The sequence below is a fragment of the Cynocephalus volans genome, chromosome 12, assembly GCF_027409185.1.
Source record: "Cynocephalus volans isolate mCynVol1 chromosome 12, mCynVol1.pri, whole genome shotgun sequence".
NCBI lineage: Eukaryota > Metazoa > Chordata > Mammalia > Dermoptera > Cynocephalidae > Cynocephalus > Cynocephalus volans.
This window is the reverse complement of record NC_084471.1, coordinates 34,653,530-34,668,448: the sequence shown is the minus strand read 5'-3', so window position 1 is coordinate 34,668,448 and position 14,919 is coordinate 34,653,530. Positions and strand designations below refer to the sequence as shown.

Sequence of the window (14,919 nt, the reverse complement as noted above, 5' to 3'; positions counted from 1 at the left end):
TAAGATCTGAAACTATAAAACTTCTAGATGAAAACATAGGGGAAACACTTTGGAATGTAGGACTGGGAAAAGACGTCATAAATAAGACCCCAAAAACACAAGTAACAAAGAAAAAAATAAATGGGATTATATCAAACTAAAAAGCTTCTGTACAGCAAAGGAAGCAATCAATGGAGTGAAAAGGCAACCTATAGAATAGGAGAAAATATTTGCAAACTATGTATGTGACAAGGGATTAACAAATGTCTGAATATATGAGGAACTCAAACAACTTAACGGTAAAAAAAAGAAACCCCAAATAATCCAGTTAAAAAAACAGGCATAGAGCTGAACAGGTATTTCTCAAAGGAAGACATGCAAATGCCCAACAGGTACTTGAAAAAATGTTCTACACCACTAATTATCAGGAAAATGCAAATCAAAACCACATTGAGAAATCATCTCATCAGTTAAACTGGCTATTATCATAAAGACAAAATAACAAATGCTGGTAAAGATGTGGAGAAAAGGGAACTCACTGTTGGTGGGATTGCAAATTAGTACAGACATTACAGAAAATGATATAGAGGTTCCCCAAACAACTACAGATAGGACTATCATACAATCTAGCAATTTCACTTCTGGATTATACCCAAAGGAATGGAAATCATCATGTTGAAGGCATAACTATACTCCTATGTTCACTGCAGCTCTATTTACAATAGCTAAGATATGGAACCAACTGAAATGCCCATCAATAGATTACTAGATAAGGAAAATGTGGTATATATATATGCAATGGAATACTACTCAGGCATAACAAAGAATGAAATTCTGCCATTTGCAGCAACATGGATGAACTCAGAGAAAATTAAGTGAAATAAGCCAGGCACAGACAGGAAAATACTACATGTCCTCACTAATAAGTTGAGCTAAGGAAGCAAGGAAGGCAGGAAGGCAGGAAGGACAACCACAATAATATGTTGAACTTTCAGAAGGAGAGAACAGATCTATGGTCACTTGAGGTGGGAAAGGGGAGCAAAGAGGGGTTAAGGAGAAATTGGGCAACGGATACAAAGAAGAATTATGATTTGTAATGATGAATGTGCTAACAAAACTGATTTAATCATCACATACTGTACACAAATACTGACAGTCAACTCTGTACCCCATGAACATGTATAATGAATTAAGTTTCAATTGCAAAATATTTAAAAATTAAAAAATTTTTAAAAAGACATGACAACCTTTTGCAATGTGTGATTCTAGATTGGATCCTAAACCAGGGGAAAAACTCATTTGCTATATATAAAGGACATGAATGGAATTATTGTTGAGGATGGAAAAGGCTGCAAATAATAACATTTTACCATTGTAATTATTTGATTTTGATATTTATACTGTAGTTATGTAAGAGTAAAGAGGCATCATGTCTGCAATTTACTCTCAAACAATTCAAAGAATAATAAAAAAAAGAAAATTTGGAGAGTGTGTGAAAATTCAAATGTGGTAAAACACTAACATTTGGGGGAAATCTGGATGAAGGGAGTAGAGTAATTCACCGAAACTATTTAAAAATTTAAAAAAGCTTTTAAAGCATAATTCAAAGCAAAAGTACATATAATGATTTTATAATCTGCTATTTTTAATATTCAAGTTTCCTTTTCATGTTTTGTTTTTTCTTGTCTGAGAAGCACAGGCCTGTAATCAGTCCTTCCCTAGATGGCTCCCAAGTCTTTCTGATGGTTCTGCTCTCTAATGGTGTGTTGCTGCCACCTACTGCCATATGTTTCAATAGTTTGCCACATGTGTATTTGCATGACAGGCAGTTCAGATACTCTATCCTTTACTTTATCCTGTACTCATCTTGATCTTGGGAGACGTTCCCAACTATTTCTCTCCTTTTTTTCCCCCAAGGGAGCAGGAAAGGATTCAAACCCATCCTACTGCTGCACACTTTGTTTTTAAGCTCATTCTAAGGGCAAGAAAACTATATAAGCTCATGGCATTCCTGGATTTTCTCTGAGATCCTGGTTTTATATCCAGAATATAATGCTCTTCTTATCTTTGCCTTCGAGGGAAAAATGTTCACCAACAGTAAAATCAGATTCACCAAAGCATAAGTTCTATGACCGGCAGACCTTTGAATTTGTCCATCAGCATCACCCCTGAAACTGCCCGGCTCACAGAAGACACTCATTCAATGAACAAATATATATATATACCTTTGTTCTGCCACTAATGTCATACATTGATCACTCTATTGTCCTTCTTGGGCTAGGTTATCTTTTCTATTCATAAAAACAAACAAAAAACACCTAGACCTATTTCGCAGGGGGATTTATTTCACAAACAAATAAAAAAGTAAAAGCAAATTATTTACAGGATTACTACTGTATGGGGTGTATAGTGTTGCCATATGTTTATGAAGTCTATTTATTCTGCGTCTCCTCTAGGAAAACGTAATTACATTAACAGCAGCTTTTCATATGAAATTTGGGTCATCCAATAAAAATACTTCCTTCTAATTATTCTGATGTATTATTTATCATTTAACTCTATTCTAGTATACACTATACTAAATAGTTCAGTCTATCACACCAAGTGAAATGTTGCCTTCTTATTTCTTACCTTCTTGCAATTCACTGCCATTTTCCAAAGGCTTTTCTAACTCTTTTTCCACTGTAGGAACTATGCCTTTTGATGATGAAATATCCGGAAGAGTATGAAATCTGTAGTATTCACCTAATCTCCCATAAGAAAAGTAATGGTTAGTATATTTATCACATCAAATATTAGAAAATCCACAAATGTTTGATTTCTTACCAGATTTATAACACATCTCCTTTATTGCTCTTTTTTCTTCTATTTCTTCAGGAGTCTTTGTCCATAAACCAGAAGCATCTATAGGATATATTTGTTTTAAATTAAATTCTCCCAAAGCCAAATAATCTGAAAATTTATAAACCAGAAAGAAAAAAAAATCCCGAATATTGTTTTTATGAATGGACTACTCTTCTTTTAATTTTTAAAATCAATAATTTTGTATACTGGTAAATGTTTCTAATTGCTACATTTTAAGTATTAGAAAGAATCAGTGAAGAGAAATGAAATGACTAGTTGTATATTATGTGTCTTCAAATGAGAAGGTGGAGGTATAGACTCAGATATTGGGATGGTGTTTGGAGGAGGATGTAGGCATAAGATTTGTGGGACTACAGCAGACAAAACAAGTAATAACAGTTCTGTGTATTCCTAAGCACAGAAACTATGGTGGCCTATAGCTCACAGAAGGACGTATTTCAGGGCAAAGGTGGAATGAAAGTTTTTCTGCATGTTTGTCTTGCATGTACACACTTGCTGGCACCACTATGCTGTAACAATATGGGAGGAAAAGGATGGACTAAGATGCAGAAGACCTGGGTCCTAATCCTGTTCATACTCTTGCAAGGATTACCTAAGATAATGAAGATGGCACTGCTTTATAAATTATAAATTATAGACCTCTAAAACTTCAAGGATTAAATGTGAGACAGATTAATAGATATGTAGATAAACACACAGAGGCCTATATGTGTCAGTGGGTTTTAGAAACAGTTGTTATACATAAACAAGAGAGGTTATTAGTAACTTTACAAGCACATGTACATATCTGAACATGAGATCTGTCTCCCAACCATCATACAACAAAAACCTTCCAATCTAAATGATCATAAGCATGTGTAGACACAGAACAAATTAGGAATAATGAATTAAGTGTATTTAATAAAATTAAAGCTATTTTCCCAACAAAATCTGTCTTACTTATTACATCATAAACTTCTAATAGTTAAATAAGCAGAAAATATTGTGAAGTTTTTAAATGTGCACTGTAAATTGGAGAAAAGTTCTACTCACCATTTTGCTCATCTCCTTCCCCCTCTTCTTCCTCAAAGTCTGTTTTTACAACTAAAGGATGGTGAATAGGTCGTGATATATTCTCCTGGGGTTTCGGAGGTTCCTGACTCTGGGTCGGGGGTGGAATTCCCTCCTGGCTTTCCTTCTGCAGTGTGATACCTACAAAGAAAATGCAACATTTTGGTCTATTCAAGTTATATAAATAATATGATCTGTATATTCAATGATCAACCATTGCCCTCCTAATTAACTATATATTTTGCTAAAAGGCAAACCTTATTTTTAGAAAGGTTATTAAACCAACTTACAATAAATATCAACATTTTGCTGGAAGACATAGCCATTTGTATATCTCCTTTGAGAAATATTATTCAGAACCCTTAACCATTTTGTAATGAGATTGTCCTTATATTATTGAGTTGTAAGAGCTCTTTATATTTTCTAGATATAGGTCCTTTATCATATACATGATTTACAAATATCTTCTTCCATTCCATGGGTTGTCTTTTCCTTTTCTTGATAATATTATTTGCAACACCAAAGTTTCTAATTTTCAAGTCTAATCTTTTTTTTTTTTTTTTGTCCTTTCGGTGTACTAAGAAATCTTTGTACAACCTAAGATTTCTTTTAACAGTTTTATAGTTTTAGCTCTTATGTTTCATTCTTTAATGCATTGTGAGTTAATTTTTGTATATGATGTGAGGAAGAAGTCCAACTTAATTCTTTTTGCACGTGGCTATTCAGTTGTGTTAACACCATTTGTGGAAAATACTATTCTCTCCCCAAATTAAATGGACTATGCAGACTTGTTAAAAATCAATTGAACACAGTTTATTTCTGATCTCTCCCTTCTATCTCAATGATCTCTCTCTCTCTCTCTCACACACACACACACACACACACACACACACAATGTTAGATAGTCTTGATTACTATAGCTTTGTAGTAATTTGTAGATTTTGAAATCAGGAAGTGTGAGTCTTCCCACTCTGTTCTCCATTTTCAAGATTGTTTTCACTATTCTGGATCCCTTGAATTTCCATATAAATATTAGAATCAGCTTCTCAAAATTTCTGCAAGTCAGTCAGTTGGGATTCTGATAAGTGTCGCACTGAATATGTAGATCAATTTGGAAAATATTGCCATATTATCAATAAAGTCAATTCATGTAAAAGAATATCTTTCCATTTTTTAAGGTTTTCATTAATTTTCTTCAACAGTCTTTTGCAGTTTTCAAAGTTTTGAAATTCTTTTGTTAAATTAATGTCTAAATATTTTGTCCTTTTGATGCTGTTGTAAGCGGTATTTTTTTCATTCATTTTCAGTTTGTCCATTGCTAGTATACAGAAATACAATCAGTTATTGTAAACTGATCTTGTACCCTACAACTTTGCTGAACCTGCTAGTTCTAATAATTTTTAGTGAGTTTTTAGAATTTTCTGAAAAAAGATCCTATTATATGTAAATAGAGATAATTTACTTCTTCCTTTTCAATCTAGCTACCTTTAATTAGGTATTAATTCACAATTTCCCTGCTTGAATACAAATGGCAAAAATGAACAGCCTGTCTTGTTCCTGATCTTAGAGGGAAAGCTTTCACTACTTCATCATTAAGTACGATGTCAGCTGTGAGTTTTTTCATTTATGTCCTTTATCAGGTTGAGGAAGTTCCCTTCTATTTCAAGTTTGTTGAGTATTTTTATCATGAAAGGGTGTTAAACTTTTGTCAACTTCTTTTTCTTCATCCGTTCAAATGATTGTGTGTTTTTGCTTTTTATTCCATTGATACGGTGTATCAGAAATCATTAATTGATTTTCTGAAGTTAAACCAGCCTTGCATTTCTGGGTTAATCCCACTTGATCGTGAACTATACTGCTTTTTTAACGCTGTTGGATTTAGTATGCTAGAATTTTGTGTTTATATTCATAAGTGAAATCACTCTGCAGTTTTCCTTTATTGTAATGTCTTATAATATCTCATAGACAAGGGGTAGAAAGTGTTTCTTCATCTTTTATCTTTTAGAAGAATTTGTGAAGCACTGATATTAATTGCTCTTTAAATGTTTGTTATAATTCAATAATAAAACTACCTGAGTCTGAGCTATTATTTGTGGGAAGGTTTAATCAATCTCTTTAATTACTATAGATCTACCATTAGTTTTGGTAGTTTGTGTCTTTCTAGGAATTGGTCCATTTCATCTATGCTATCTAATTTGTTGGAATACAGCTGTTCATAGTATTCTCTTATAATACTTCTTTTTTCTATAAGGTCAATAGTGATGTCTTGTCTTTCATTCCTAATTTTAGTAATTTTAGTCATCATTTTTTTAAGTAAAGCTAAAAATTTCAATTTTCTTGATCTTATAAAAGAACCAACTTTTGCTTTTATTTTCTATTTGATTTTCTATATTGGTTTTCTATTCTCTATTCCATCCATTTGAGTTTTAATCTTTATAATTTGCTTCCTCCTGTTTGCTTCAGGTTTACTTTTTTTCCCCCCAGTGTATTAAGGCTTAAGGTTAGGTTGTTGATTTGAAATCTTTTTTAATGTAGGCATTTACAAGTATAAATATTTCTCTAAGCTTTTCTTTACCTTCATGCCATGAGTTTTGGTATGATATGTCTTTATTCTCATTCATCTCAAAGTATTTGCTAGTTGTCCGTATAATTCTCTTGCTATCTATCGGTTATTTGTAGGTATTCTGTTTAATTTCCATATCTTTGTGAACTTCCCAAATTTTTTAATCTTATTGATTTTTAATTCCATTGTGTTCAGAGAACACATTCAATCATTTTGAATTTATTTAGGCTTATTTTATGGTCTACTACATGGTCTATCCCAGAAAATATTCCTTGTGCACTAGAAAAATGTGTGTTCTGCTACTGTTGCATGGAGTGTTCTATTGATGTCTGTTAGGTCTAGTTGTTTTAAGTTACTCAAGTCCTCTATTTCCTTGTCGTTGATAGATGTTGTTTGTATGGTTTTTTTTTTTTCTTCATACTTTGACTTTCAACTTTGGAATCTAAATTATAGATAGCATATAGTTGTATCTTCATTTTTATTCTGAGATTCTTTGCCTTTTGATTAGATTTTGAATCCATATACATTTGATGTTATTATTGGTATCTGTATTTGATTTCTGTATGTCATTTTGCTTTTTGTTTTCTATATGTCTCATGCCTTTTATGTTCTCTTTCTCTACTGCTTTCTTTTGCAGTGAGTGAACATTTTCTAGAGTAACATTTTAATTCCTTTAATTATTTTTTCATTTATTTTTGGGGTGTAGAATTTTCTTAGGTGTTGCTCTCTGGCTTACTATATACTTCTTAACTTATCAGAATCCACTTCAGATTTATACTAATTCCAGTGAGATATAAAATGTTACTCCTGCATGGCTCTATTCCCTCTTCCTCCTTTTTGTGCTATTATTATTACATGTTACATTTAGGTATGCTATGAACCCAAAAAGTACATAGTTATGTTTATTACTTTTATATGATTTTATGTCTCTTAAAGGAGCCCAGAGGAGAAAGAACAAGCATATATTTCTAGAGTTTGTTATATCAACCTTCTTATTCATAATTTCTAGTTCTCTACATTTACCATCTGCTAACATTTCTTTACCATAATTCAATTTTTCTCCCACCTGTTCCTTTGTGCTACTACTGTCAAATATACTACATTTCTTAATATTATAAGCTCAAAAATACAATTATATATATATAATACTATAATTTTTTAATCAGATAAGGGAAGGAGAAGAAATATGCAGTTATACGTGTATAATTACACAAGCACCTTTATCAGCACTCTGCCTCTTCATGCGGATTTGAAATACTATCTTGGATTATTTGCTTTAAACCTAAAAATTTTCTCTTAGTGTTTCTTTTAAGGTGTTCTAGCTGGCAACAACTTCTCTCGGCTTTTGTTTTCTGCAAATGTCCTTATTTTTCCTTTATTTTTGAAATAATGGTACTGAGAAACTGCTCTGCTGAATAAAATACTTTCAGCAAAAAACAATTATTGGTTGCCACTTTTTTTTCAGACCCTTGAATACTAACTACGTTGTTTCTGAGAAATTAACTGTTAATTGTATTGAAGTTCCATCATATGTGACAAATCATTTTTATCTTGCTGATTTCCAGAATTTGCCCTTGTCTTTGGTATTTAACATTTTTAGTATAATGTGTCTGGATGCAGAAATATTTGTGTTTATACTACTTAGAGTTTGTTGAGTTTCTTGGACATGTAGATTAATGTTGGTTTTTTAAATCAAATTTGGAGAGTTTTCAGTCATTGTGTCTTTCATTTTGGTACTCCCACTACACACGTCCTATATTTCTCTAAGGCTTTGTTCATTTTTCTTCTTCTTTTTTCCCTCTGTTTCAGACTGAATAATCTCTATTGATCTAACTTCAAGTTTGCTGACTTTTTTCCTCTGCAGTTCTCAAATTTGCTGTTGAGCCCCTATAGTAATTTTTTTCATTTCAGTTCTTGTACTGTTCAACTCCAGAATTCCAATTTGGTTCTTTTTTATAGTTTTTATCTATTTATAATTGCTGTTTGTTGAGATGTTGTCATCATATCTTCCTTTACTACTTTGAGATTTTCTTTAGGTCTTTGAAATATTATAATAACTTCTTTAGATCCGTGTCTGCTAATCTCACATCTGAGCCCTCTCAAAGGCATTCTGTTTCCTCCTTTTTTCCTCAATATAGATTATACTTTTCTGTTTCTTTGCATATATTATAATCTTTTTTTGAACAACAAATATTTTGGATAATATATTATAGCAACTCTGGATATTAACTGCTCAACCCTGGGGCTTATGGCTGTTTGCTTTTAAATTTTTTAGTGACTTTGTTGAACTATTTTATTTCTAATCTTATTTTCTCCCACCACGTGCAGACTCTGATATCACTTCTCAGAAGTTGCAGCCTTGCCATGTTCACAGTTACCCAGGGATGACAATGGTTTTAGCAGGGCTCTCTTTGACTCTTTCCCTGGTTTCTCTGTTAAGCTGTTCACTTCTGTTTCTATCACATCCAGAGGAAGCCTCCACTAATTGGTAACTGATTGCATTATTGGTTTCATCAATACACTGGGACATATATTGCTCTACAGTTTGATTCAATTAAGGTCTGACCCCTTTGCAAACATCATTTTTTTTTTTTAAGATTCATCTTTTTTTAACCTGCAGGTGAAAACATCTATTAACTTTGATTTTAAAACTAATGGTTACGGCTACCTATTAAAACTACTTTGAAACACTTTTTTCAGTGTTCCCAGTTTAGAAAACAGTTTAATTCACTGAAATAAATTACTCTCAAACTTTTTATTTACTTAATGACACATATTGATTGCACATATTTATGGGGTATAGAGTTATATTTGAATACATGTATACAATGTGTGATAATAAAATCAGAATAATTAGCATATTTGTTATCACAGAAATTTATTTTTTAGTTGAAATGTAATTTATTATACATATTTTAGGGGTACGGTGTTGACTATCATTACTGTGTACAATATGTGATGAACACATCATTATTGCTAGCATATTCATTATTATAAATAGTATGATTCTTTGTGCCCCTTACCCAATTTCTCCCTAACCCCCCTCTCCCTCTCCCACCTCTAGTAACCATAGATTTGTTCTTGCCTTTTGATAGTTTAATGTATTATTGTGATCTTTCTGTCTTTCTTTCTTTCTTGCTTCCTTTCTTTCCTTCTTTCCTTCTTTCTTAGCACCCACTTATGAGTGAGGATGTGGTATTTCCCTTTCTGTGTCTGGATTATTTTACTTAGCACAATTTTCTCCAAGCTTAGCCATGTTGCTGCCAATGGCAAAATGTCATTGTTTTTTATGGCTGAGTAGTATTCCATTTTGTATATATACCACATTATCCTTAGCCAGTCGTCTGTCGATGGAAATTTAGGTTGGTTCCATATTTTGACTATTATAAATAGAGCTGAAGTGAACATGGGTGTGGAGGTATCCCTTTGACATGATGAGTTCTATTCCTTTGGGTATATACCCACCAGTGGGATTGGTGAATCGTATGGCAGTTCTATCTGCATTTGTTTGAGGAAACTCCATACTGTCTTCCATAATAGCTACACTAGTTTACAGTCCCACCAACAGTGTAGAAGAGTTATTTTTTCTCCACATCCTCACCAGCATGTGTTATTCTCAGTCTTTCTACTAATGACCAGTCTAGCTGGGGAAAGATGATATCACAATGTGGTTTGATTTGCATTTCCCTGATGATTAGTGATGTTGAGCAGTTTTTCATGTACCTGTTGGCCATTTGTATATCTTCCTTTGAAAAATGTCTATTCAGCTTCTTTGCACATTTTTTAACTGTATTATTGGGGTTTTTTTTTACTGCATAGTTGTTTCAGGTCCTTGTATATTCTGGATATTAAGCCCTTGGAGGATATGTAATTTGCCAATATTTTCTCCCATTCTGTAGGTTGTCTTTTCACTATGATGACTGTTTCTTTTGCTGCACAGAAGGTTTTCAGATTGATATAATCCCATTTGTTTACTTTTTCTTTTGCTGCTGGTGCTTTTGGGGTCTTATTCAAAAAGTCTTTGCCCAATCCTACTTCCTGGGGTGTTTCCTCTATGTTTTCTTTTAGGAGTTTTATGGTTTTGGGTCTTATATTTAAATTTTTAATTCACTTTGAGTTGATTTTGGTATTTGGCAAGAGATACAGGTCTAGTTTCATTCTTCTGCGTACATATATCCAATTTTCCTAGGTAATCTTTTCCCCAATGTATATTATTGGTTCTTTTGTCAAAGATCAATTGACTGTAAGTATGGGAGTTGATTTCTGAGATCTTTATTCTGTTCCATTAATCTCAGTGTCTGTTTTTATGACAGTATCATGCTGTTTTGGTTACTATTGCTTTGTAGTGTAATTTGAAGTCAGGTAGTGTTAAGTCTCTGGCTTTACTTTTTTTGTTTTCAAGATTGCTTTAGCTATTCAGTATCCTTTGTTGTTCCATATGAATGTTAGGATTTTTTTTTTTTTTCTATTTCTGTGAAGAACACCATTGGTATTTTGGTGGGGATTGAACTGAATCTGTAGACAGCTTTGGGTAGTATGGACATTTTCCTGATGTTAATTCTTCCAATCCAAGACCATGGAATGTCTTTCCCCCTTTTTTTGTCCTCTTTAATTTCTTTCAGCAGTGTTTTGTAGTTCTCATTGTAGAGATCTTTTACTTCCTTGGTTAAATTGATTTCACCTCCTTGGTTAAATTAACTATTTTTTGGTGACTTGTAAATGGGCTTGGTTTTTTTATTTTTCTGTTAGTTCATTATTGGAGTATAAAAATGCTGCTGATTTTTGCATATTGATTTTGTATCCTGCAACAGTACTGAAATTGATTATCAGCTCTACATGTTTTTTGGCAGAGTCTAGGGTTTTCTATACATGGATCATGTCATCTGAAAACAGGGACAGTTTGACTTTGTTTTTTTCCAGTCTGGATGCCCTTTATTACTTTCACTTGACTGAATTCTCTGGCTAGTACTTACAATACTATGTTAAATAGGAGTGGTGAGAGTGGGCACCCTTGTCTTGTTCGTGCTCTTAATGGAAAGTATTTAAGTTTTTCCCTATTTGGGATGATATTGGCAATTGGATAGTTGTATATGAACCAGGAATAAATAGAAAACCTGAACAGGCCAATAACAAGCAATGAGATTGAAGGAGTAATCAGCAATCTCCCAAAAAAGAAAACCCCAGGACTAGATGGCTTTACTGCTGAATTCTACCAAACCTTTAAAGAGGAACTAATACCAATTCTCTTCAAACTATTCCAAAAAGTTGAAACAGAGGCCACTTTCTCAAACTCATTCTATGAGGCCAACATCACCCTGATACCAAAGCCAAACAAAGATAAAACAAAAAAAGAAAACTATAGACCACTATGTCTGATGAACACAGATGCAAAACTCCTCAACAAAATATTGGCAATCAGAATACAAGAACACATGAAAAAATATATACACCATGATTAAGTGGGATTCATCCCAGGGATGCAAGGATGGTTCAACATATGCAAGTCAATGAATGTGATACAGCACATCAACAAAATATAGGACAAAAACCACATGATCATCTCAACAGACACAGAAAAGGCATTCAACAAAATTCAACATCCCTTCATCATAAAGGCACTCAGAAAATCAAGAACAGAAGAAAAGTATCACAATACACTAAATGCAAAGATAATTCTTGAGGCCAAACTTTCATGTTTGTTTCAATTCCAGGAGAGCTCTTCTTAATTGTCTCTTTCCCTGGTTGTTATTGGTAAACTTCTAGCTGGCTTACATTTTAGCTTGTTGCTCTCATAAAGATACCAGCCTCCTCTTAATTGCTTACCCCCAATCACCATTTTTTTCCATAGTGTTCATGATCTTAAACTTCCTCACACTCTGTTCTGTTTCAAATAAATTCAGTTCTCTTTCAGAGAGCTTTAGAGTTCTCTGCTCTTACAGCCTGCCTCTCCCTGTGGGAAAAATCTCAGTACCACTGCTAAACATAGGGACAGCCACTTACTTCTCTTGGAGTTACTCTCCTGTTTTACGTAGGACACTGGGAAAGGGACGTAATAGGTCTTTATGGCTTTCACCTCCACCCGATGCTCAAACTGAGGCAAGGGCAATTTGTATCCCATTATTCTCAGCCTATTACATCTGGGAGAAAACTTCTGATCTATCAGTGGGGCTGGGTGAAAGAAAGATCCAGACCTCTCTGCCCTCCTTGCCTAATAAATAGAGCTCTGTCACCATGAAGTTGGAAGTCAGGGAGAATAAGGAATGTTAGCAGCCTGCTCCTCCCAGAAAGATATTATAGTCCTTGACTGGGAGCTGAAGGTAGAGAGCTCTATATTCTGTGTGGCATCCACTTAGAGAGGAGTTTCTGTCACACTAAACTGGGAGGTGGTGAAAGGAATGAGCGGTGGCTCAAATACCACAGACTAGCTATTCTTACTGAGATTTAGTAGATTTTCTTGAATAAGCATTACTTCATTTGCTACATGCCCTTAGGATAATTTCTAGAGATTTAAAGTGTTTTTTAAATATATAATTTTCAACAACTATGCTTATTTCACTAGGGAGCACATTCATGGAACTCTTTAAAACATCAGCAAGTGGAATTACTTATAAGCTTGCCAAATTATTCATAATACCTTAAATAAAACTCATGGATAACATTTTGAAATGATTTTCTTCCAATTAAGCATTATTCCATGAGACAGTTAAAACCTATTTTACCAAGTAATATTATTAAATCTTCTAATTAAGGTGAATCCTCATCTTACTTCAGCTTATACAATATTTACTATCTTCTGTCTAAGCAAATATAAGAATAACATGCTAGCTCTGGACATCAATTTTTAGCAATTGTCTTAGTTTATTTGTACTGCTATAACAAAATATCTGAGGCTGGGTAATTTATAAACAAAACTTTAAATGAAAAGCCATAAAAAGAGACAAAAAAGGGCACTATATAACGATAAAGAATGGTTCAACATATGCCAGGTCACTAAATGTAATACAGCACATCAACAAAATCAAGGACAAAAACCATATGATCTTCTCAATACACACATTTTAGTATTTGACAAAATTCAACATCCCATCATGATAGAGACCCTCGGTAAATTAGGTATAGAAGTATCTCAACACAATAAAAGCCATATATGAGAAACCCACCACCAGTATCATCCTGAATGGGGAAAAACTAAAAGCTTTTTTCCCTTAAGAACAAGACAAGGATGCCCACTCTCACCACTCCTGTCTACCTTAGTATTGGAAATACTAGCCAGAGCAAACAGGTGAGAGAAAGAAGGGCATCCAGATTGGAAAAGACAAAGTCAAATTGTCCCTGTTTGCGGATGACATGATCCTATATATAGAAAAACCTAAAGCCTCCACCAAAAAACTCTTGAGTTGATAAATGATTTCAGCAAAGTTGTTAAACTTCACTATAAAGTTTTCAGTGAAGTTCAGGATACAAAATCAACACACAATAATCAGTAGCATTTTTGTACTCCAATAACAAACTAGCAAAAAAAGAAATCAAGAAAGCAAACTCATTTACCATAGTCATCAAAAAAATAAAATACCTAGAAATAAATTTAACCAAGGAGGCAAAAGACCCCTACCATGAGAACTACAAAGCACTGCTGAAAGAGTTACAGAGGACATTAATGGAAAGACATTCCATGCTTTTGGATTGGAAGATTTAACATTGTGAAAATGTACATATTAGTCAGAGATCTATAAGTTCAAATGCAATCCCCATCAAAATACCAATGACATTCTTCGCAGAAATAGAAAAAACAATCCTAATGTTCATAGAGAACAACAAAAGATACCAAAGAACCAAAACAATCCTGAGCAATAAATAAATAAATAAATAAATAAAGCCAGACTTCAAATTATACTACAAAACAATAGTAACCAAACAGCATGGTACTGGCTTGAAAACAGACTCTTCAACCAATGGAACAGAATAAGCAAACTAGAATTCAACCCATATTCTTACAGCCAACTGATCTTTGACAAAGGCAACAAGAATAGACATTGGGGAAAAGACTGCCTCTTCAACAAATGGTGCTGGGAGAACTAGACATCCACATGTAGAAGAATGAAACTAGACCCATACATCTTGCCATATACCAAAATCAACTTATAATGGATTAAAGATTTAAATATAAGGCCTGAAACTATAAAACTCCTAAAAGAAAACATAGGGGAAACACTTCAGGATGTAGGATTGGGCAAAGACATTATAAATATTACCCCAAAAGCATAGGCAATAAGAGAAAAAATAAGCGAATGGGATTATATCAAAACTAAAAAGCTTCTGCACACCAAAAGAAACAATTAACAGAGAAAAAAGGCACCCTAAAGAATGGGAGAAAATATTTTCAAAGTATGCATCCAACAGGGGATTAATATCTAGAATATACAAAGAACTCAAACAGCTTCACAGAAAAAAAAAATAATTAA

At 33.3% G+C, this 14,919-nt stretch overlaps 1 protein-coding gene across 2 annotated transcripts in view; it reads right to left on the bottom strand.

Moving 5' to 3' along the window:
* Positions 1–14,919, bottom strand: part of C12H12orf50 (chromosome 12 C12orf50 homolog) — a 46,627-nt gene that overhangs the window by 18,561 nt on the left and 13,147 nt on the right. For both annotated transcript variants that reach the window (XM_063115523.1, XM_063115524.1), the window contains 3 exons: positions 3,877–4,035; positions 2,806–2,883; positions 2,611–2,724 (listed from right to left, as the gene is read on the bottom strand). In XM_063115523.1, the coding sequence (XP_062971593.1) occupies positions 2,611–2,724; positions 2,806–2,883; positions 3,877–4,035 (351 nt within the window). The remainder of the gene's footprint in view (positions 1–2,610; positions 2,725–2,805; positions 2,884–3,876; positions 4,036–14,919) is intronic.